Here is a 25,470-nt window from a genome sequence, read left to right on the forward strand (position 1 = left end):
TGGATTGGATGCTAAGAAGTGGCCTCTTTGAGGCCTCTCTTCCACATGCCCGCTTCCCTTCCTGCTGTCCTTGGTACAGATGAATGCTTTCTAAAAAATATTCTAGACTATCTACATGACTCTTCAGAGAATTCTTTATATCAGGGAAGCTTCAGCTCATATATAGCCAGATCATTAAGATTTGAATTTTGAATTTTATGGAGACCTCCTTAATGAGATGCTTACAAGAGTGCAATTTATGCACTTATGGATAACCTTCCTCTTTTTGAAACCAGTAGTCTGGACTTGGGCGAGCTCCAGGAGATGGTGAGGGACAGGGAGGCCTGGCATGCTGCAGCTCACGGGCTCACAAAGAGTCGGACACGACTGGGCGATTGAAAAACAACAAGTCTTGGCTAGAAGCAGACCAGCCTGCAGACAAAAACACCAGAGCTTGGTTGGGTTTCCACAATTTATTCATTTTCCCAAACACTTTAGGCATCACTCTGGAGTGGCCTGGTAGGAGGAACAGAGATCAGAACACGAAGACGCCTGCTCATCAGAGGCTGCTAGCAGGGGAAACAAAGCATCACGTGTTGCGTGTGCAAGGCAGAACCATGAGGACTGGCCTGTAAGGCAGTGCCTGGCCTTCAGAGAACGGAGCTGTCCCTTGTAAAGCAGGGGATTTACACAGTCAGCCTTGTGTCGGGGGGACCTGCCAGGTGCCAGGCACGGTACCCGGATGGGGGACCCCCATGAACAAGCCGGACATGGCCCTGCTCTCATGGAGCTCACAGTCTAGCACACAGACAAACAGTAAGAGGAAACTGTGATGCAGTGTACAGGTGTGCAGGTTTGGGGCGGGGAGGGTGCAGAAATCTGGTATTCCATGCGTATTTCACTTCAGCAAACACATGGTATTTGTCTGAAAAAGCTAGGGAGGGGGAAAAAAATGGGGAAAGCAATTTTAAGTTATTTGGGTCACAGAGGATGAGATGGTTGGATAGCATCACCAATTCAATGGACATGAACTTTGGCAAACTCCAGGAGACGGTGAGGGACAGGGAGGCCTAGTGTGCTGCAGTCCATGGGGTCACAGAGAGTCAGACATGACTTGGTGACTGAACAACACCTGTCCCTCCATCCCCTGAGCAGCCAGGCAGGAGGGCCTGAGGCGAGCTCAAGCCCCTGCTACTCCTGTGGCCTGTCTCGGGTCCCCGGGCCTCTTCAAAAGTGAGCAGCTCGCCTGAGTGTGAGTCTAACACCTGCTGTTTGCATAACAGAGCCTGAATTGCAGGTCTGTGACTTCTCCTGGGGCTCACCCAAAGAAAGCTGTGACCTGCTCCCACAGGGGCAGGCAGCAGCGGCACCCGGCCTCGCGATAAGGGTCTTCAGCAAGGCACCTTCCTCAGGGTTTCGGAGAGGAATTTTTATCACGCTCCATCTGTATCCCAGGCATGACTTTATACCCTGACCCTGGAACTTAACGAGACTCCGTGGCAGCGTTATGGGACACGTAACCCAGTTCTGGAAGTTATGGGTAGCTTCCCGGAGAAGTCTCCATCCTTGAGGGTGAAGGAGAGGAGAAGGCAAAGTCCGACAGAGTCGGACACAATTTAGCGACTGAACAATCACAAAGGCGATGCAAATTACATCCCAGCTGCAGGGTTCAGAAAGGAGAAAGGCAGGGAGAGGAAGCGGGAAAGAGGCTGCCGCAGGGGTGGAGTGGGAGAGGACAGAGGCTGAACTGAGGGGAGGCACTCACGGGGTCAGACTGGAGACACCAGGGGAGGAGAGATTCCAGGGGAGGAGAGATTCCATCCAGCGGCGGACTCCACAAGCTGTCCTGGGTAGCTGGTACCTCTCCCAAGATGGAGAATGGAAAAGAGGAATGAGGTATCTGCCATTATCATCAAGCAGCAAAAATGTATCTCAAATCCCACACTGTGTCAAGACTAAAATGAATAGAGAGAAGTTTGTAGCCCTGCTGCCCTCATACACGAGGAACGCCCTGAGCTGCTGGCCAAGGACAGCCCCGACTGCCCATCCTCGCTCCCCAGCTCCCAAGGAGGGCCTGGGCATCCAGAACATGTATCAGATGCCACACCATCTGAGTGCTAGAGTGTGGGCTCGACGGTGAGAGGCTAAGGCCCATAACCGTGGGAAATACATCTTTAAAATGTAAAGCTCTTACAGCTTCCTGGGTAGCTCAGCTGGTAAAGAATCCGCCTGCAGTGCAAGAGACCCCGGTTCAATTCCTGGGTCGGGAAGTTCCCCTGGAAGGATAGGCTACCCACTCCAGTATTCTTGAGCTTCTCTGGTGGCTCAGATGTAACGAGTCCTCCCACAATGAGACCTGGGTTCAATCCCTGGGTTGGGAAGATCCCCTAGAGGAAGGCATGACAACCGACCTTCAGTATTCTTGCCTTGACAATCCCCATGGACAGAGGAGCCTGGTGGGTTACAGTCCACAGGGTCACAAAGAGCTGGACACGACTGAGCGCCTGAGCACAAAAGTAATTTTCCAGGCTCTGCTTGTTTGTGAGAACTGCAAGGCTGCTGAAGTGGGCGCTCTTGGTTAGGTCAGTCTCCACTAGAGACTACCCGGCTTCCTGAAAGTCTGCCTTGATCTCTAGCAGACTAGTGAGGGCAGTAAGGGCCTGGGACAAATGGGCCTGAACTGCTGGTGGGAGGGGTCCAGACTGGGAAACACAAGAAGTGTAAGAAGGGGCATCTTCTGAACAAACATTGCAGAGAGCACGTCAGAGGGGACGCTGGCCCCAGGGACACCTCACGAGAGGACCCAGAGGGTGGAATGGGATGGGGTTAAGTCCCATCCACAAACTCATGCATACCTTCGGTCGTCTCCTTGACCTTCCCCCGGCCTGCCACAGACACTGGTGCTGGCCAGCCTGCAGCGGCCACAGCTCTGGGGACAGTGAAACACCACTGAGACACAGTGAAGCCAGCAGCTCTGGAACCAGCCTGTTCACTGGCTAGAAGGGGAAACTGAGGCCTGGGTCCATGAAGCAGAGCCAGTAGTTGGCGTCTCTGACCACAGCCCCTGCACTTCTCATGTGACTAACCGCCCCCCGCCCCAAACCCTCCCTCCCTCTTCAAGAACCTGGCTCTCAGCTCCGTGCTTCAGAGGCAAAGAGCTGAGAAACCTCAGCGACCTTCGGTCTCAACTGGCAGAGAAACCGGAACCAGCTCTTTCCAGGAATCTTACCAGGAAGCTGAAACATCATGGTTATACATTCTCATCTTTCTACAGGGAGGGAAAACAGCAGGTTAACCAACAAAATATGGACAACACCGTTTTTCTGTAACTCTCGAGTCTCCCTGCTCTTTCTTTACTAAACCACAGCATTAATTCCGCCTTCAATCACACCATGGTGCCATCAACCATGAGTGTGATTCACTGGCTCAGCAGCGAGCAAAGATCTCTAGAGTCCCGAGCCACACTGGGTGCTGAACATTCCACGCAGGTGAGGGGCTGTGACATCACACAAGGAGCAAGGGCTTTATTCTAACTCCTAAGCTCTACTGAATTGAATTTAAAACACAATTTTTAAGCCTGCAGAAGAATACAAACACTAAATACTTCAAAATAAAAATCAAGACAGGAAGACCAAAGAACCTAAGGCCTTTTCATGGTTAAAATAATCTGAAAGGAGACTAGAAATAAACAAACTAAAACTTCTGTGACTATTATCTTATTTGCCAGTTTTGAAGATGTCCTCAGGGGCCAGAACTTGGGAGACAGAAAGGATAAACAGCGGTGCGTCACTTCTGAAGTGATCACACACAACAGGTTCCCATCTCAGGGGCAGGTTTTCCTGCTTTCACTGGCCAAAGAGGAACTTAAACTCTATGTATAACAGACAGACTCTACAGTTAGGATCCTTTAAAAATAATGAGACGCCTCTCTTTGCCTTCTTCCAAAGTATATAATATATATTTAACAGCACATAAGAAGACACCACTTGAGCTTCCCTGGAGGCCAACAGGAAGTATTTTCACATATAAAAATTAAAAATTTAAACTTTCAAATCATCAGTATTTTTTAAACATAATACAGACTTACAAATTGTTCAACATTAACCCATGACCCCACCCCTAGCACGAAAATCCACCCCAAATCCAGAAGTCACAGTTTTTTGTTCCTAAAAACCCCACAGCACTGAACTTGATCTTCACTTCAAGCTGATTGCTAACGAGGCTCCTGACAGAGATCCCCGGGGAGGAACGAAGGGCGGTCGGCGCTGCAGCTCTGATCTACCCGGGCAGCACGGCTGCACCTCTGAGGTCAGGTCCATGTGAGTAAGCCCCCACACTAGGATCCTGGAAGGGTGAGCTGGCAGCTTCCCTAGTCTTTTCCTCTCGAAGGCTGTCCGATAAGCACCTGGGAATTGACTTTTCTTGGAAAAAGGGTGCTGGTAAAGCTGTCAGGGCCAAGGCAATAGTGAGAAGTTCAGTTCTCTGCTCTTTGGATGAACTGTGTAAAACTTTTCTCTTAAAAGACACAATGTTAAAAATATTAAGAAAAAAATGTCTACAAAATCTGGAGGGCTGCCTTTTCCTCAATGGGTAAAGCTTGTGGGGTGGTGGGAAAAGAATCAAGGGCCCAGAATTGTAACTCTGCAGCAAAAAGATTAGATGGATGCCCTTCAAAACAGGTCACGTTTCCTAAGATGTCTTGCTGAACTAGCAAGAGCGGAGGGCGACTGCATGAGCAAGAGGGGAGGGGCGCCAACTCCCAAGGGGGGGGTCCTACTGTGCGCCCCGCCCTACGCAAGACTGTCAGGTTTCAGGGCGGCCGCCTCGGCCTCCAGGGCATCAGGACTCAGCCTCTGAGCCAGAGCTGCTTTCCCGACTGACTTCGATCTGGAGAGATGGCAAGTTATCTAAGCGGCTCTTCTTTTGGCGAGACTGTTCTTTCTCCTTAATCAGAGCCCCCCATGCCCTCTGCAGCTCCGAGTCGTCTTCCTCTGTGCCCGGCGCCCTGTGATCCCCCTTCTTCGTGTTCTTTTCTTTGGTCTTGGGTGCAGATCCTAAGCGAGTCCATAAGCTACCTGTGTGGGTGAGAAGGCATTTCAGCTCTGGCAGTTAATGCTGAGCAAGAGGGGCACTGCAATGCCTCACGTGCAGGGAACACTAGGGGAGGGGGGCTCTGGGGCACTTGCAACCAGGGAGCAGCCCTGGGCAGGTCCTCCCAGTTCCCTGCCGGCAGACAGGGAACTGGACCTGCTGGGAGATTCTCCCAGCTCGGGGATACGCACCACCACCCCCAAAACCCCCACACCAGATACATCAGAATGAGCTGGGAGGCTGCCTGTGCTCCCTCTGCCCCTGTCTGCTGAGACAACCACCTGTGCACAACTTCCTTCTGTCAGGAGCGGGCCATTCCCAGGCCATCCCCACCTACAGCATGCTGCAAATTCACGGACCTGCTACCCTGTCAACTTTTGAGATTCTGCCAACTCTCTGTTCACTTTCTAAAATGTTAGTATTTGACAATAGACAAATACATAGAATTTGATAGGATAGCCACACGATAAGGCAATTAAAAGTTTTATTTATAAAGGCTATAACTTATATGGAAAAATGATCATGATAAAATGCTATATGAAAAAAGTACGGTATGTATACGGACAAAGGTTGGAACAGCAGGGAACTAAAAAGTATTCGTGTTAATCACAAAGACTCAGGGGTGAGTCTTGTTTCCTGCTTTCTGTTTCCCACACTGTTACCGTTATCGTTATGATGATTATAATGGAAGAGGGAAAAATAATTTATTTTTCTCCTGTGCTGCTTCTGTCCTGTATCAACAAAGTATTTCCATGCTGCGCCCATGGTCTCTACTCTTACCCAGTTCCCTCCCCATCAGTCCCCACTGTTACCAACCTGACTTCTTCTCTCGAGTATCAGAGTAGAGGCCTTTAACATCCTGCCTGGGAACACCCAGCCTACTATGCACATCAGAAAAGGGCTCTCTCCGAACAACTGGATTACTACCGAAAGCCTTTTCCGGAGAATATGGTCTTTTTCCTAATCGCTGGCGTATATCTAGAAAAAGAAAAAAGCACTGCTGTGACCATGTGACTATACTGTGTCATCTGTACTGCCAACCTGAGATCTTCCCGAGTGAGGACATGGGGCCCAGCACTACCAAGCTTCTAAAAGCCTTCCCTCTACACAGCCTGGATTCTCCCAGGAAAATTCAAGTGAGAACCCACAGGGGCTCGCAGCTGGGGGAAACCTTAGCTGACTGCTTCAGAAAGGAATTTTTGAGGCAGAATTGTCTTTTTTTTTTCCTTCTTTAAATAGTAGAATCAAGAGCAAATAATTAACAAACAGTGCAGCTAATGAGAAATACTGCACGCTCCCTGAGGGCAGAAGCCCCATTCTTTGAACATATAAGAAGCTAGTCAATAAAGACTATTACATTGAACAATAAAGGTAATGAGACCGACAAAAAGCAAAGGATCAGGGGAAGCTGTCCCAAATCAAACCTGCCTTTCCTCCAACCCCTCCAGAATCTGCCAACCCTCTGGAGCTTTCTTACGCTAACAGCAACAGCACAAACAGTCATGAGCAAGTCCCTGTGCTGGGCCTTCTCCCACCTCATCTGCTCTCTGAGAACAGCACCCCCATCTTTCAGCCCCTCAGGCCCGAGCCCCATGGCTTCTTTCCCTTTCCTCCCAGTGCTGAGTCTTCCTCCTTTACAAGGCTGGACATTTTCATCAGAAGATCAGGTTGCTTCCCACCGCAAAGAACTCGGTTTGGTGACTGAGATCCTGTTTCCTCTCCGAGGCCTCGCTCCACTGCCACCTGCTCTGAGACGCCTCCCACAACAGGCTTTCCCCCAGAAGACCCACTCCCCTCTTCGCTCCCACAGCCCACTGCTCATAGTGCCTACCGGGCCACTCACTCCACTCAGGTTCAGGAGGAATTACCTGAGCATGTGCCCTTAGGCTGCTGCATCGGAGTCTATGATGAGCTGGCATCCCCTGCGAAGACTTATGACACCCCCAGTGCCTAGCCCGGGCACACGGTGGGTATGGCCTGCTATGTGCGTGTCTGCACATATAAACTCACCAGTTCAAATTCTTAACCATTTATACAATACTTCGACCTAATTTCTATTACCCTTATGTATACCAATGACATACAGAGTAAAATCACTGTTGGGACAAAAATATCAAAAGCTAATATTGCAAAAATCTGATTAAATTTCATGTCCTCAAGTTCCAGTGCCTAACCCAAAATTTAGAAGTGATGAATATGGACAATTAAACTGGTCCCCAAATGACAGTGTTTTATTCAAGAACCTCCCCTGTCTGCATTTGCTTTCTGGAACTCAGGACAGAGCCCAGGAACACAACCGAACAACAATACCTGTTTTAGTACTGCTGCCAGCCGGCCGTGGACGTGTGTGCTGACGTTTTTCATCTAACAAATGTCTGACATCTGCAAATTTCTCAGCTGGCAATTTGTTACCAATTCGGTTTTTTATATTGCTTGTGGATAAAGTATCTGCCCTCATGGAATTCCTTAAAAAAGAGAGGCGGGGGTACAGTAAAGCAGCTTGAACTGTGAGGCAACACTCACACAACCATCTCACACACTCTGGAAAAAAGCAATTTAAGAAACCCAATCTAATAAGGCCAACATTCACTTAATAACACCATACACCAGTAGTAATTTGCTCACAAAAGTCACGACCGGCTTGCCAAAGAGGCCAGTCGGGGTAAGCAGCTCCCCGAGGTTTCCGGGGTGGTTTCCACATGCAGTATCTGGGAGCGATCGCAAAGCACATAACTGTGCCTGCCCTTCTCCTGGGACACAGGCCTAAGTAGAGGCCTGCGAAGGACTGAAGGCCTCTGCTTCTCCGGGCTGTGAACTGGTTGTAGTCAAGATATAAGACAGCCTACAATCCCTTTCTTTAAAGGGAAGACCTCTCCCACTGTGTCAGGGCAAGGGCATTATTCTGGCAGCATTTGCCATTGGAAAGTTCTCTAAAAACTAAGGATGTGAACAAAGCCATACAAATCAACCAGCTTACAAGTTTCTTCTTCCCTTTTCCCAAACACACCATCAGGAACTCTTAAGAGAGCACCCTAGCCTCCAGCCCTCTGAGACATGCCTATGCTCTCTGCCTTCAGGAATCTGCTCAGCCCCACTAGTTATCAAAGAATGTACTTCTTTGTCCATGAATACCAAAAATCACAGTGATAATACCTAAGGCTGGTGAATATCTAGGTAACATGTGGTAATGTGAGTGGGTAAAATCTTTTAGGAAGGAAATTTAGCCATACCACATTTTAAAGCATGTGCATTGTTTTGCACAATAACTGGAATGTATCTAGTTAGTCCAACAGTAAGAAAACAGAAATCTACGGAAATCTCTGGTGGTCCAGTGGTTAAGACACTATGCTTTCACTGCTGAGGGCCCAGGTTCAATCCCTGGTCAGGGAACTAGGATCCTTCAAGCTGCAGGATGTGGACAAAAAAAAAACAGAAATCTAAACGTCCAACAGGAAGGGATTGGTTCAACAAATGATAACATTTGGAAACAGGGACTACATATAGTTGAAAAAAGAGCAAATGTCTCCACTATATTAAATGGAAAAAGCATATTTCAAAACAATATAAACAGTATAACTTTTGTACAAATGCATCTATAATTTCCCCATATGTTATATATACACATAAAGCTGACAATAAAGTTATTTACCCAACTGCTAACAGTCACTCTCTTAGGGGAGGATGAGATTACAGGTGACTTCACCTTCTGTATCATTCATAGTTTTTATAACAAGGATCATTTCTTGTTCATTAAGAGGAAAAACCAGATGCTTTTACTCAAATTCTATAAAGGGCTGAAATTAGAACCGAAAAAAGTGATTACAAAATTTAGAGGTACTAAGAAGAAGTTAGTAATCGGATTTCAATCAAATTAAAAGCTAGCAGTGATAAAAAGAAAAGAATATTTTTACCTGATATTTTTCAACTGAGATTCCACCTCATCAGCATACATGGTCATTTTCATGCTCTTCTTTGGTGAAGGAGTGGAAATCATCTTCAGCTCCAGGTCATAGTCCATTTCATCCGAGTCTGAGCTGCTGGCGCTGGACCGCCTGGACACGCTCCGCTCCCGGGTCTGCTTGAGGGCCGGGAGCTCCGCGTGGTACTCCACCACCACTCTGTCGTCGGCATCCATGTCCTGCTCCTCCTCCTCTTCTTCTTCCTCTTCAATAGGTTCCTCAGGAACATTCACTAGTCCTAAGGAATTTAACCAAAAATCATTATTAGTAAAAGCATGAATACTAACACCGGATCTTCTGTTCTGTATCAGTGACCTTTGTAGAAGATGAGATTCCCATCCTAAGAGTTTACTGGAGCACTGTCTCTAACAGTGCTGATCTGGTTACCATTCTGACCCCTACAACACATGAACATCTAGGTAAAGGATGGCCTAGCAGCCTGATGCAATTTTATAAAGTTATCTAAAATACAGACCCTCTCATTATTCACAGATTCTAGATTTATGAATCTGCCAATTTTATTTGTAATTCCACAACCAACACCCATGGCACTTTTGTGGTCATTTGTGGACATGCACAGGAGCCCCCAAAAATTGAGACACCAGCCATGCAAGTTCCCAGGTGCAGGGAAACAAGGTCTGTCCTGCCTTTCTGTTGCAGCGCTCAAACACTGTAAACAAGGGTCCTTTTTGCAGTCCATGAGTGCTACTTCTTAACACCTTTGTGATTTTTATTGACGATTTCCCTGTTTCAAACAGCCTCCGAGCAGAATTCCAAAGCTGTCTAGTGTTCCTAAATACAAGAAGGCTGTGATATGCCTTATGGAGACAACACATGTGTGAGACAGGCTTTGTTTGGGCCTGAGTTCCAGGGCTGCTGCCCTTGAGTTCAACGTTAATGAATCAACATGTATTAAATAAGGTGTCCTTAATCAGAAACATACATCAAATTAAGGTTCTATATTGATCAGTTGACAAAAAGTGTGATTAAGAGTCTCTGAATGGTTTTCAATGATCACGGTGACTTTACAGAACATAACCGCCATGAATAATGAAATGTGCCTTTAAAGGTCATGGAAAAATGCTTATAAATGGAAGAAGCACAATATAAAATATATGTCCACAACAGTTATATTTATTGTGAAAAGAGACAAATAAGAAAAATGTAAAATGAAATCAGTTCTTATCTTTTTGCTTTTTAATTTCTTTGATATGAATACTAAGATTATATGATAAAAATATCTTAAAGTAAGTGAAATTGGAAAAGCTTAACTGTCTAACAGAAAAGTATGTGCATTAAGATGTAGATTTCAAATATCCAAGTTTGGGCATTCACATTAAATTAAAATGTATAGATTTCACCTCTCCCTGTCCCTACTACAAAGATAAAAGTGTATGCCTGTTATTCTGTGTTTGTATGCTGACTTGGCTGGTTCTACAAAGTGTGTAGATTTTCACAGATCAGTTTCAACATAAAAACAAATCTCTATAAAACATAATAAAAACAGTTCTTTAAGAATAAGCACCAAAAGAAAGAAAGCGGGGAAGAAAGGGAGATTTGAAGGGTGGGAAGGTGGGAGCCCCAGGGAGACAAAGGAACAGAAAAAGAAGAAAAGAAAAAAGACAAACAAAAACCAAAATGAAACCCGTGTTGTATCCCACTTCACTGTGGCATTCACGTGCACAAGCCAATAAGCAGAGTACTAGACACAGCAGCTTATTTTCATCATCAGACAAAAGAACAATAAAATCAACTCGTCTGACAAAATAATTTAAAAATTTTTTCATGCAGCTTTTGTTATTAATTAGGAAAATTAGATTCCGTAGGAAAAGTTTTAATTTTTCCTACATTTTGCCTTTATTGTTAGAATAGCTTTTATAAAATCATTTGACCTCTTTGTATGGGCAATTTCAAATTAACTGTGACTTGACTTACTTTCCTATATGTTGGCAGAGGGTGAGGGCAAGGAAGAGAGGATGATAAAGTTTGGAACCTTAAAGGACTGTATTAAGGATAAAAATGTCATTTCGGGAGCCAAACATGTGTCTACCCAAGAGCTGAGCAGGCAACTACCGGAATGTCGGTGTTTATAGGACGTCAGGCCAACGTCGTCCCCAATCAGGGCTCTCTTCTTAATAACATCCCGCTGAATGCGACGGGAATGGTATCTCCGCTTCCTGCAACATCGCCAAAATAAGCACAGAATCAAAAACCAAGAGGAAGGGCCTCGACGTCCACTAGTTAATGTCAACTACACCCTGACACGACGTTAGGTGCTGACACAGAGACATGTCGCATGAAACTGAAACTCAGCATTCTCACACCATTTACCACAGTTAAAAGCCTTGAGCGCTTTCTTCTTGTCTTCCTCACGTCCATCCACACACGGTGCTGACAGTCCACTGCAGAATACCCGCTGAAGAATACCAACTAATGTAGATCCCTGAAGGATTATGAAAAGCTTAAGTACTATATAAACTGTTGTATTTAAGGTTTTGGACTCACCAAGAGTTACTAAGGATTCCTTTCATGCCTCCGTAATTTGGATTCCCATATTTCATGTAATACTGACTTCTCCTTGCTGCTCCAAGTTCCTTTTTGTCATCTAAAAATTAATTACAACAGTTACCAAGGACTCCCTGCGAGTGTGAAGGCAATGTTAAACGGGTTTGAACAAACAGAATGTTTTTCATAGCTGGGATCAGATCAGCACACTCTGCCTACAGAAGAGAAAGATGCACTATGACCACTCTGAGTCCTCCTAAAGCAGTGCAGTGTCGAGAGGGTGGAGCAAAACTCAGAGACGAATGAGGTTAAGCTGCTGCCGGGGAGCTGACTTCAAAGAGAAAATGCCAGCAACAATAACAACAACAACAACGCAATTCCCAAGAAGCACAAGAGAGTGTAGGTTATCACCAGTGTTCAGGGATCAAAAAGGCTTTTAGAAGAGGTGGCACTTTCATTGCCCTCCGAAAGATGATACTCGTTTCTGAACGACACACACTAATGACACAGAATCAGGGTCCAAGAAACAGGTTATACATAGTTCCATGTATTTGGTAAACCATGCACTCAAATAAGCAAAAGGAGAACAGATCCCATTTATCAAGGTAAAATGCCAGTTGACAGGAAGAAAAGGTGCTCAGTGAACACACGTATCTTCACAATATAAAGGCCTCTTGACAACTCCATGGGCACGCATCACTACAAAAGATGAGTACCGACGAGAGTGCACCCAGTGCTCCAGGTAAACCTAGAGGCATAAACCAGAATGTGCACCCTACGAAAAACACGCCCACCAGCGCCTTGGAGAAACGGCTGGTTCCAGATCTGGGACTAGGAAAGTACAAGTTGAGACTGGCAAACCAAGATGGCGCCTTGTGCCATAATTGCAAGAAAGTACTCGAAGAATCACGCAGGCGTGTCAAAAGAACAGTGTGAAGAGGCTCTACTGATTAGATCCAAAATAACCTGTGAATCCGAATAATGACAGAAGGAATGATAGCCCACTGAATAAAACTCCACGAATCTAAACTAATATAAACAAGTAAATGCATTTTTAAAAAAACAGGTAAATACATCAATAAATGGGTAAAAAGGGAAAGCTCCCCCTTACAGTTAAGTGCCAACTAGTAAATGAGAGAGTTAAAAAATCACCAATGGATCTAAAGCTCCTGTATGGCAATCTGATGAGGAACAGGCTATTTACATAGCCTCAAAGCATCTCTCCACAAAACTCCAAATTATAAATGGAAAAAGTAACTTTACAGTGAGAAACCTGGCGACTGTCACCTTAACCAGGAGATAATGGTTAGCATCCCCAGGAAGGGGACAAATAAATGCAATGTGCCTCCTGATACGACACACTGAGAATGACACAATCTCTGTGGTGTAAGCACACAACTCGAATTTAATTACAAGGAGACATCAAACAAACAAAACTAAGGGGCAGCTTACAAAATAATGAGCCTGTTCTCTTTAAAAATGTCTCAGTCAAGGAAAACACAGCAGAGGAGTGGCTCCACATTCAGGGACACTGAGGGAACACGGCAGACTGAAACGCCCAGTCCTGGAGTGGACCCTAGTGTAGCACGGAAGGAGTACCAAGAATAACCCAAATTTACTTGACAATCATCATCGTCGCTGTCGTCGTCATCATCAAAGACTGCCCACATACTGCACTCGATGTGTGCCAGGCAGTTTTAATGCACACTGCGGGGGTCCTGGTAAAATCTGAACACAGACTATGAACTGGATAACAGAATGGCATTAATGTTAAATTTCCTAATTTTGATGACTGTGTAAAACAAAGTCCTTGTTCTTCAGAAATACTTACTAAAGTATTCAGGGGTGAAGGGTTGTCATTTCCAATAACTCTCAATTGACTCAAAACCACTCCTCCCACATTATTAATGCATATCAAAATCACTGTGCATAAAAGGCCTTATGAATTATTAATAGGCTTTTAATTTAATTCTTCTGAGAATTAGAGCTGAAAGGTACTATTAGCAACATCTAGGAAGACACTGCCGTGATACATGAGATTTTTAAAATTTTTCATAGTTCAGATGATAAATTGGCTGAAAAGCATATGGGGCAAACCAGCTTTAACAGAAAATAACTTACTTTAGCCAGATATCACAAAAGTATACAAATAGCTATTATCCACTTTCAGTGTCTGAAATTCCAACTCAGGCAGCAAGTCATCGATTTTGTTAAGTGTAGAATGTTACAGTTTGAAGGATCTTTGAGATTACTTGGTCTAAGTTCCAATTCAAAAGAGAAGGCGTCACTTAATAAATATCACTTCATTAAAAATAAAAGTCAGGGGCTTCCCTGGTGGCTCAGTGGTAAAGAATCCGCCTGCCAATGCAGAAGATACGGTTTAGATTCCTGATACAGGAAGATCCCACATGCCAAGGAACAACTGAGTCCCTGCATCACTACTACTGAGCCTGTGCTCTGGAACCCAGAAGCCACGACCACTGAGCCCACACACCACAGCTACTGAAGCCTGGGCACCCTAGAGCCTGTGCTTTGCAACATGAGAAGCCACCGCAATGAGGAGCCCCCACTGGCCAAAACTAGAGAAAAGCCCGAGCAGCAAGGAAGACCCAGCACAACCAAAAATAAACAAATAAAATTATTTTTTAAAATCAATACCAATTATCATTTACCTTTTGTAGCAAATCTCATGAATAACCTATTTCCTTTAGCAAGCTTGTTAGCTGGACGAAGATCGTTTCTCAGCAGCGACTCTTCTTCTACCTGCGACAACGTGTCCAACTTAAGAAAAAAAGAGCATTTTCGATATAAAAATTAAAGCCTTTTTTCATGTTCATTCAGTAGCAAAGATACCATGGATTAAGGAAGCAATCTACTTTTAATAAAACCCATAAGCATCACAGCACCAGTTCCTCTGCAGAATGTCTAAGTCAGAGGTCTTCCCTGACCACCTTGTCTAAAAGAATCATCTCCATCATTGACTATCCGCTTACCCTTCTTTACTTTTCTTCATAGCACTCATCACTTCCTGACATTACATTACATATCTGCGTATCTGTGTATTGTCTGTCTTCCCCACTAGAATGTAGGCTCCAACAGGGCAAGGACTTTGTTTTGCTTGACGCTATATCCCCAGCACCTAGAATTTGGTATATAGTAGGCACTTAATAAATAATTTAAAAATGAATACACTTTAATATTTCCAACAATAGTACATACGCCATATGCCATTAGGAGATACACCATTACTTGCTATTCCTTAATTTTACTGATTAGATAGCACTGCAAAGTCTTTCTCAATAAAACCATTTCCTTTCATACAGAAGTGTGAGTACTAAGGTCTCAAGACGAATCGTTCATTACACCCACAAGAACTTAAAAGGCGAAGAGCCTGGGCCCCCCTCAGGAGGTTCGATGGTGCTAGTCAGCGGAAGAACACAACGTCCTATCCTAAGCCTTTAAGGCTCAGGTATCAAGGCTGTAGGCAGCTGTTTACAGGGAAACCTCACAGACACCTGTGCCCTCTACTGACCTCTACATCACTTGTGGTCTCATCTTCAACTTCTCCTTCTTCAGCCTCATCGTCATCAGAACTGTCTTCCTGCTTGTCTAAAATGGAATGTGAGGGACAAGATGAATCTTCACTCCATCTCACATACATTAAAAGTCTAACACTGTCTCCTCCTCTTTATTAATGATCCAAAGCATCATAGCTTGTTTCAGAAGTAACTGGCAATGAGATACTACGTTAACACTGCACAGAATTCAAATTGTAAAGAATAGGACCTTCAGCCCCAAAGTTCCTCCTCTGTAGTCAGTTACCTTTTTTACTTTTCTCAGATGACTTTTCCTCATTGGCATCCTTGCTTCTTATCTTATCCAGGGCTGGCAGAGAACTCATATTGATAAGGGCTCTTGTGGCTGTCATTTCATCCAACCAAACCACATTACCTAAAATAAGATGTAAAATAACACATCACATCCAAGTGATTAAGTTTCTTGACAGCAGAGACTACATTATATTCACTGCTACAGTATCATTCAGCTATGGACTGACATCAATAAATGTACAGACCAACCAATGAAAGAAGTATAGAATCTGGTAGTAAAAACTTCTTTAATAAGATTAGCCTAGAGAAGTACTCCAAACTGGGTCCCACAAAATACTGGTCAGGTACTCCATGAAAAAAAGTTCTATATATTAAAAATGCCTGGCATACAGTAAGTGTTATACGTAAGTGCTAGCAGTTTCTGATGACGATGATGAAAATGTCAAACAAATGTCCTTTATCCTTTATTCTTCTGCCCCTCACATGGAAGCCCTCTGGTCTTCCTTGTCATCCAGACATGCTACATGATGTTTCCCTACTGTAAAGTGTGGGTGATGAGGGCACCCATGGCATATATAGAATGGAGGAGTGACAGCCACTTGGCTTTGCAGCAACCAATTTATTTTGCTCCTTTAAGAGAATTTAGCAAGAAAAAGGTCTTGAGAAGATCAACTTTAAAGCAGCATTTCTCAAACTTAAGCTACCCCTGTATCTCAGTTTGGGAAATGAAGGTCTAAAGATTCTCATGTTTTGTTAATAACATGCTACATTGTTGTTGCTGTTATTTAGTCACTAAGCCGTATCTGAATTTTTTGTGACCCCATGGACTGTCACCTGCCAGGCTCCTCTGTCCATGGGATTTCCCAGGCAAGAATACTGGAGTGGGTTGCCATTTTCTTCCCCAGGGGATCTTCCAGACTCAAGGGATCAAACTTGGGTCCCTTGCACTGGCAGGCAGATTCTTTACCAGAGTCACCAGGGAAGCCCAATATGCTACATGGTCTTGAGCAAGTAATTTCCCTCCTCTGTTTCTGATGTACATGAGGGAGTGAGCTGGACGACGCTAAGGGTCCCTCTAACATTGCTTAGATAGATAGTTTTAATTAGTTAAATCAGCTGTTAGCAAATCTAGCCCATGACCCATTATTCATTCATTCATCCATCATCCATCCATTTATCTACTTATATTTGTACTTTATTTATTTAGTTATAAGTAACATACAATAAACTACACACCTGCCAACTGTTTTTGCAAACAAAGTTTTACAGAAAACAGCCAGGCTCATCCAATTATATGGTCTATGGCTGTTTTCATGCTACAATGGCAGAGCTGGGTAGATTCCACAGAGAATATATATGGTCTGCAAAGCTTACAATATCTTTTATCCGGTCTTTTATTTTTATTAAAAAAAAAAAAAAGTTTGCCAACCCCTGATCTGGATGGTCTAAGTTAAGCAAATAGAAAAAAGGAGAAAAATCTTTTAACTCAGTCATGTTTCTTCTTTTGGTGATTTAACATCTAAAGAAAGCAGCCAGAAAAACTGGGAAAACCAGGTCAGCATGCTGGCAGAAAATGAAGCTAGACTAGAAGTGAGTCAGGACCAGAAGCCAGCAGAGTGGGTACCGAAGGTCAGACTAGACTTGAGAGTAGGGACACAAGTCAGAAATCACAGTTAGCTCACAAGCGGAACAGCCCCAGATTAGGGCCAGCAGATGAAGCTTGAGAGAACACAGACCAGAGCAAGCAGAGGTGAGAGGTCTGGCACAGCGTCAGAGGGCTCTGGTCTATTTCCAGGTCAGAGACAGCACTCTGAAAAGCTGTTGCAATGACAAAGCTGAAAGCCCTGCAAGGGCAGCCCCAAGTCTATGCAGTTGGACTCACGCCTTTGCTGGGAAACTGTGGGTGTCAGGAGGGGTCACAATTGTGTACCTGGATTCAGATGCCAGCAACCAACCTCCCAGCGGCCTGACCACCACCCCTGAGCTGCCTCGGAACACTTATGGAAAATGATATGGCAGGCTGGCTAATGTACAAGGACTCTGGTTCTCATCAATGGGAAATTTTTCTCTCCTGGGCTGAAGGCAGAGGTTAGACATAGTCTGGCCACAATCGTTCACCATTTGAGATGGCAAGAATTCTTTTAAAATCATATATGAAAGCATATTCAACAGAACACTTTGAGGGTACTTACAGGAGGTATCATCCAACCACTCGATGTGAGCTGGAGGATATTCTTTAAAATAGGAAAAGACATCCTGGGTGCTCATCTCATCTACTCCGCAAATGTAGATTGTCTCCAGTCTCACTTTGGGGATTGCTAGGAAAACAGGACACAGAAAAGATGAGAGAATTTTCCCACCTGCTGCTGCACAGCCCACCAGCACCCCTTTATGACAGTTCAGATAATACGTATTTTAAAGAGAAATACACTGGGACTTCCCCAGCAGTCCAGTGGTTAGGACTCTGTGCTTCCACTCCAGAGGGTACAGGTCCCATCTCTGGCCAGGGAACTAAGATCCCACATGTCACATGGCAAAAAAAAAAAAAAAAAAGAATATGCTGAAAGAGATGACAATTATTTCAAGAGAAAATAAGACTTGACAGCAAGGCAAACTTTAAGTTTTTATCACACAACAAGAGCATTAAACAAATGACTTAATTCAGAATGGGCTTATTAGGCTGAGAAAGATTAAACAAGTGGTGCTTATAATATACACGATACCTTCTCCTCAAAATGACCTGTAGTAATTAAAGGAATATCAAATGCGACAGGATTATACACTGAACTTGATAAACTGATTCTAATATTTTTTAAAGGTATGTCAAAGAGAAATGTGTATTAGTCCAGACAATTCTGAAAAGAAGAAGAGACACTGCCCTTGGATGTAAAGCAAAGTCTGAAACTGGAGTAAAGAAATCCTACAAACCAGTAAGAAAATGACAGTCCCAAACAGAAATGGGCAAAGGACAGGAGCAGGCAACTCACACACAAAGAAAGAGGAAAGGCCAATAAACACGTCAAGAGATGGTTGGCCTTACTACTAATCAGGAAAATCCATCTTAAGACAAGGTATCAGTTTCCACTGACCAGATGTTTAACTTAAGTCTTTTAGTATCGGTTAGTGGCAGAATGAGACACGGCCTCTACTGGTGGAAAGTGTGAACTGGCACAGCCACTCCGAAGGGCAACTCAGAGTACCTATTACAAATGAATTAATAGGCTTAGGAATTCTCTTCAATATGTGTCCTAACACATGGGTTCACAGAGTGGCTCACACAAAGATATTCGTTGCAGCACTATTTTAATAACCCAGTAGCTATCAAAGTAATAAATTATGGCTTATCCATATCAAATGAATCAGGGTTTTCCATATGATAGTCAAAGGACAGTAAGCAAGCAGTTAAAAACAAAGAGATAATTTATCACATACCATGGAAAGATTCTAAGACAGATTACTGAGTGAAAAAAAAGATGCAGAAAAATACATACATTAAAAAAAAGATAAATATCACCAATTATTTTCTAAAGGTACATATTTATTTACACAAATATCTAGAAAAAAAAGGCTGGAATAATTCAGTCCACACTGATAATAGCTCTTACCTCTAGGAAGGAAGAAAGGTTGAAGGCTGTGGTTAAAAGGAATCCCAGCATTACCAGAACTGTGTGTTAACTTTACATTATTTAATCTTTTTAATTGTGAAATACATCACAAAGAAAAGATCATCAAAATATACATCAACAAATGTATCAAAAAATACATCAACAAAGAAAAGATATTTTTAAAAATACCTTAGATCCACCACCTAGCTTTATGCTTAAATTCCTATAACAATGCGAGGCAAATAAAATGCTGCATATAATGCCAGGCCCTGTGTAAGCTCTCTGTATCCCTTCTCTCCCCAGCTTCTCCAAAGCAGTTCTGTCAAGAATTCAACATCCACGACTCTTAAGGATGCTTTTATATGTCATATATTTTATTTAAAACAAACCCAAAATACACGTGAACATTTCCAGATAAAAATTCCTTTTTTTTTTGTCATTTTGAAGAGTACAAGATAGGTTTAATGGGAGCCCATTCAATGTGGCCAGAATAAATTGGGTAAGTATTGTTCTGCCAACTCAGATTCATGAAGACAGAGATATCAAGATTTATTAATCCTAGCACTAATCCTTATTAGTGCCCAGCAGTACAACAATGAGCAGAAGGACTTCTCTGGTGGTCCAGGAGCTAAGACTCCACGCTCCCAATGCAGTGGGGCAGGACTGATCCCTGGTCAGGGAATTAGATCCCACATGCCTCAATAAGCGTTTGCATGGTACAGCTAAGACCTGGAATAGTCAAACAAATACGTAAGCAAATACTAAAAAAAAAAAAAGAAACATGAGCACAGACCCAAGTGAGATGGAAGCCACACTGGCCATGCAGAGTGACTCTAACATGCAGGGTGGGAAACTGAAGGGGTAGCCCGGGGAACCTCCTCAGTTCTTGAAACTAAGTGGCATGATTTTGGAAGAAAAGAATCCTATGAGAAGTAAAGAGCTGGTTCTGAAGAAGGTAACAAACAACAAGGAGAGCTCCTGGTGAAGGCAGAGGAAACAGACTACGGAGCGAGAGAAGAAAATCTTGGAGATGCTGATATGAAGAAGGACTAATCATACATGAGACAAGCTCAAGAAACGATGGAAGCCTGCCAAAGCAGAATGTCCACACTTCGTCACCTTGCTGACAACATCACTGCTTAAAATAAAACAAAGCAACAAAGATGGCACCTAGACTCAGGCCCAGCTGACGAGCGAGGACTAACTGCTGAGGTGCCAGTAAACAGATGGACGGGGGGATGGAACTGGGTATTCACCAAGTGCCGACCGCAAGCAAGGGGGTGAGGGAGTCATCCTCCCTTCCAACAGGGAAGACCCCAATTACTGACAGGTAGCAGTACAAAAAGGGCTCCTTGGTGGCTCAGACGGTCAAGAATCTGCCTGCAGTGCGGGAGACCCGGATTCGATCCCTGGGTTGGGCAGATCCCCTGGAGGAGGGCATGTGGCAACCCACCCAGTACTCTTGCCTGGGGAATTCCCATGGACAAGAGCCTGGCAGGCTACATTCCGTGGGGTCACAAAGAGTCAGACATGACTGAGCAACTAAGCACAGTACACAAAACTCAAGTTTTTAGGAAAGCAGATTTCTGAAAATCCAAAGAAGTAGTAGTCAGTCCAAGCCTAAGATCAGAAGGATCAAAAAACCTGGAAGACACTAAATACAGTAACTCAGAGTATGAGAGGTGATCCCAAGAAAAGAGAAAGCAGCAAAGCTTAGCTGAGCATGACCTGCAAAGAACATGTATGGGAGATGGATAAAGGACAAATTAACAAATATAAGAGAATAGATGTAAGAATCTGAAAAACTTTGTCAGGCTCTAAAACAACATACAAAGTGCCGATGACAGACTGTCAAGTGAAGAGAAAGAAAGCGGCATGACTACAAAGGGGAAAACAAAAATAAAGTCCACACTCGGGAAAGATTAGAAGGAAATCCACAAGATGCTGACAATGACTGGGTTTGGGTGGTAGACTGTGGGCAACTTCTCTTCTTACTTCATTCTCCAAATGTTCTTTGGTGGACATGAACTGTCTAACATCTAAAGAAGAAAAGGTTATAGTCCAGAGCCAACAGGCTCAACAAAAATGCTGATGGTTGGTTTTATTTACAAGTGTTTGGAGCAACACTGCTTTGGGAAGATGATGCAGGAAAAAGGGCAGGACTGTTGATCAATTTTGCTACAGTACTAACGGACAGCAGCAGCTATCATTAAGGAAGAACCAAAACCAAGACAGGTGACAAGGGCTTTAGAAATAGTCTTTTTTTTTTTAATCTTTTGGCCTCACCCTGTGGCATATGGGATCTTAGTTCCCTGACGAGGGATCGAACCCATGCTCCCCGCATTGGCAACAGAGTCTTAATCGCTGGACTGACAGGGACGTCCCCAAGGAATAGTTTTAATAGATTCAAACCCTCTAGTTTAGAGTTATACCCCACTGTACTGACTAAAACACGAAGCAGTGATTTCACAATCGGGTAATAATCTCTTAAGATTATTGCAGGGAAGGAGCAAGGTACCTTAAATCCTTGAGGACTAATCCCATACTGACTTTCATAAAAGAAGAAAAGAGAAATTCCCAAACAGATCAAAAAGACTGTCATTCTCAGAAATTTTTAAAATACACCTTAGACAGAATATCTGATCCCTTAAGAAACCAAGTCTTTTTCATAGGAAATGATAAGCCAAGCAGCAACCCAGCTGACCTCTTCTCTTTCCTGACTGGATTAGCAGGCCAAGAAATTCAAAGAAGACCACAGATGGTGTTCTACCTCAAGTTTATTAAGGCACGTAATCTAGATCCCCATGACAATAAAATAAGAGATGGGCCAGAAAATAGAATAAGACTACCATTCATGGATCTGTGTGTCATGGCATGATATGGGATTATCCTGTTTGACATTTACCAACAACTGGATGAACATGCAGAAGCCATATCAAAGGGAGGAGCATAGCTAAAATGCCGAAGGGCAGAATTAAAATGAACATAACTCCACAGGTTGAAACGGAGTCTTGAAATCATGATGGAACTTAATCAGGATAAAGAAAAAGGCAAGTTTTTTAAGGACACAATGAGGAAGACTCTTTCGACAGGTGCAGTTCCTGGGGGAAAGAACGGGTGCTCTGGCTGACTAGAAGATGACTACTATGAAGTGGTCAGTACAGAGACCATGGTCAGAGTCCTGCCAAGCACTCCACAAATCCAACCAAATCTGGAATCTGCACCTCACCTGGTGAAGCACAGCAAGAAACTGAGCAGGCTCTAAAGGAGGGAGACCAGAAAGTCTTGTCACATGAGAGTCCAGGGAACAGGCTGTCCATTCCTTCACCTGAAGAGTTACTGTGTGAATGAGGAAATGACTTCATGTTGTTCTAAGTGTTATGCAGTAACTAACAGATAGAAATTACTAGAAAGCAATTTCTTTTCAACATGAAGATGTATCCAAAAACAAGACTGACCGCTTCATAAATAGCTATCATGCCACCACTAGGAACTGTTCAGGCAGAGGCCACAGACCGCTGGGAACTTTGCCTAAAGGCCTGCAGCACCAGGCCAGATATGGGACCCAGGTGACTCCTAAGGTCCCTCAGCCATGAGAGCATTGACCTTGGAGATAAAAAGATCCAAGCTGCTTAACACCCAGTCACTCAAGAGTAGCAGGGCATTCAGTACAGACTGGTCTAGCACACTGCACCCCTGAAACTAGCAGAGATGTCAGGAACACAGGTTTCAGTCAGACCAGCCTTCTAAGTCAGCCTTGCTACTTACTCCCCGTGGGACCTTGGGCAAGTTTCTGAACCTCTCAGCATCTTCCTTTCCCCACCAGTAAAACAGAAATGATAACGCTTTCCCTGCAATGGGGTTGCTGAAAGGGTACATTAACCACACAGCAGAGTGACTGGCATGTGGGGAGCACTTATAGAATGGTATATTTCATCACTATTGATATTAAGAAGAAGAAATAACCCGGTACCTTACTGTGGCTGCAGGAATCGAGATGTTTATTCCAATGTCCCCATTCTCACAAGAGGCTGGGCCACTTAAATGGCTGTCTGGAAGATGGAGAATGCCAGATAATAATAATAACTAACATTTACTATGTGCCAGGCACCACTCTAGGAATCCTAACATTTTGTTAGAACCTCCCAACAACCCTGTAAGAACTAAGTTAACCTGACTTTACAGATGAAGATACTGAGGTTCTTAGAGGCTAAATAACTTGCCTAAGATCACAGAGTTAGAAGGTGACAAGTCAAGATTTGAATACAGTCAGTCAGGCTTCAGAATCCACGCTCTTAGGGTACAGTTAACCCTGACTGTACAACAGAATTACCAGGGGAGATGAAAAAACAGGAACTCTGAGATTTATCCAAACCTACCCCCTACTCTAATTTAAATTGATCTGGGAAAGGCAGCAGGGTTCTCTGGAGTTCAAGAACACAGTCTGAAGCCATGCTGCCTTCTGGGCCAAAAACAGGTTGTAACGAGCCACTGATAGTCCAGGGAGATCTACAGTCTTTTATGAGTATCTTCAGAATCAAGATTGTTTTTCAAAAAGCTTTTTTTTTAAATTAAAATTTAACCCCAAAAGAAGAGATCCTATTCAGGAGGGTATCATATTCCCATTTTATAAACAAAGAGAATGAGACCTAAAAAATTTCACTAACTCACCCACATTCACTAAAGAACTGAGACTGGATCCCAGGAGGACTCTGGCTCAGAAGAACCCCAGCACAGGTGGGGAGAGAGACTGACGTGGGTAATCAGGGATGCTGCAGAGGGAATGACATCTGAACCAGACAAAGTGTGGGACAAGGAAAGACAAATCAGCAGGGTGACAGGCATGAACGAGATCAGAGGCAAGATGTCACATGGAATGCGCCCAGGACTAGAAGTAAACAGGCATGATGTGAAACCACGGTGCTCTCAAGGTGGAGCTGTGGGAGAGGCCTCAGACGTCTGTGTGGGTCCAGTGTGCAGGTACATGGATGACCAGCTGCACGGCTGGCCCTGGCCTTCACAGGACTTTTCCTGAAACAGCCAGCCACTCGAGCAGGTGCCTGGAAACCTAGCCTGTGAGGCAAGCAAGGTCATGTTTCCAAATTGAACACGATGCAGAATAAAAACAGTGAAGTAGCATCCAGAGTTGAGCTACTCTGAGCACTGGGAAGGACCGAGGAGGCCTGGGTCTCTGCTATCATGTCATACACTGTAAGGCGACAGAGCACAACAGTTAAGAGTGAGCTTTAGAGTCAGATAAACCTGGGTTCTAATCCTGACTCCACTTTTACCAGTTGTGTAAACCTGCGCATTTATTTAATTTCTTTGAGCCTGTTTCCTTCTTTGTAAAATAGGGATAAAAATATATTCCTCGTGGGGTTGTTGTGAGAAATGAGTACGAAACAAATACGTAATGTGCTAATTAACACAGTGCCTCATAAGATAGCAAGTTCCCGACAAATAGCAGCTATTCTTTCATTCATTCCTCAAGTTTTTATCAAATAGGCAAACCTAGAGAAACTCACACAGCAGAGCACAGACCTTTAACGTGCATTCAGATGGCTGCCTATGAAGCCCTTTGCCAAGTCTCAAATTTGCAAATACAACAAAGGGAGATCATTTGCATTTATGGAATAATAAACATGGCTGTGAACTCTCTAAAAGGGAAGCAATAATTTTCCCTTCTATTTATAAACCGTCTTCAAAAACTGGGATAGGTTATTATATTGAAGAATTCAGGGTGAGTTTCAGGAAGCAAAATACTTAACCTTAATAAAACACAAAAATAAAGTAAAATCACAAACCTGTATCAACAGACGTATTAACGGTATCCCTCCCCAATCGGACTCCTCTAAAAGAGTCTCACTGTGATACATTCCTGCTACATTTAAAGGCAAAGGAAAGTGAACACTTCTACAATAAAGCAGAAAAAGAGTAAGAGTCAGTCCCACAGAGCCACAGTTCTAATCGCCGATCTGCCACCAACTCCATGATGTTCTCTGGGGCTCCTTAGACAGTCTCCTGAAAGTTCGGACACAGCCAAATGAATACACACACACACACACACACACACAACACTGAGACAGCTAATGCAGCTCATCGTTAACAGGCCACCTCAGAAGTGGCGAATTCACAAGTTCCATGTGAGGTGAGGCCAGAAGCACAAGGCCGTGGCAAGGAAACTGTGGAAAACAACCCCCAGACACCCTGTACCTTTCTTCATCATGTCTCGGTCCAAGGCTACATTTCTTTGGGCAAGATTTACTTCTGATCGAAAATGGAAGCGCTTGGCTCGCTGTTCCTTCTTTTCAATCGCTTCCTAGAAGGTGCAGAAAAAAAGCCAAAGAAGTGAAATGTGGAGGAGAGTTAAATCACAAACATCAAATGATACACCGCGACAAGCAACTCAGAAGGTGTAAAGGACACTGTGCCTTGCCTCATTTTTGCAATGAACAGGGTATTGGCGATGACTGGGAGAGTGGACACTACCAACGCTGCAAC

General features: G+C 43.9%; 1 protein-coding gene across 2 annotated transcripts in view; it reads right to left on the minus strand.

Annotated features, from left to right (window-relative positions):
- Positions 1-437: 437 nt before the first annotated feature.
- The window catches only part of NCBP3 (nuclear cap binding subunit 3), a 28,964-nt gene continuing 3,931 nt past the window's right edge, over positions 438-25,470 (minus strand). The window contains exons 3-13 of one of the 2 annotated variants that reach the window (XM_070772843.1): positions 25,183-25,288; positions 17,557-17,682; positions 15,357-15,485; positions 15,067-15,143; positions 14,207-14,297; positions 11,535-11,634; positions 11,103-11,206; positions 8,982-9,267; positions 7,381-7,535; positions 5,887-6,048; positions 438-5,054 (exon numbers count right to left, since the gene is read on the minus strand). In XM_070772843.1, the coding sequence (XP_070628944.1) occupies positions 4,819-5,054; positions 5,887-6,048; positions 7,381-7,535; positions 8,982-9,267; positions 11,103-11,206; positions 11,535-11,634; positions 14,207-14,297; positions 15,067-15,143; positions 15,357-15,485; positions 17,557-17,682; positions 25,183-25,288 (1,572 nt within the window). In that variant the 3' untranslated portion in view covers positions 438-4,818. Of the gene's footprint in view, positions 5,055-5,886; positions 6,049-7,380; positions 7,536-8,981; positions 9,268-11,102; positions 11,207-11,534; positions 11,635-14,206; positions 14,316-15,066; positions 15,144-15,356; positions 15,486-17,556; positions 17,683-25,182; positions 25,289-25,470 lie in introns of both variants that reach the window. The other variant, XM_019980865.2, reaches the window with a different exon arrangement.

The sequence above is a fragment of the Bos indicus genome, chromosome 19, assembly GCF_029378745.1.
Source record: "Bos indicus isolate NIAB-ARS_2022 breed Sahiwal x Tharparkar chromosome 19, NIAB-ARS_B.indTharparkar_mat_pri_1.0, whole genome shotgun sequence".
NCBI classification, from domain to species: Eukaryota; Metazoa; Chordata; class Mammalia; order Artiodactyla; family Bovidae; genus Bos; species Bos indicus.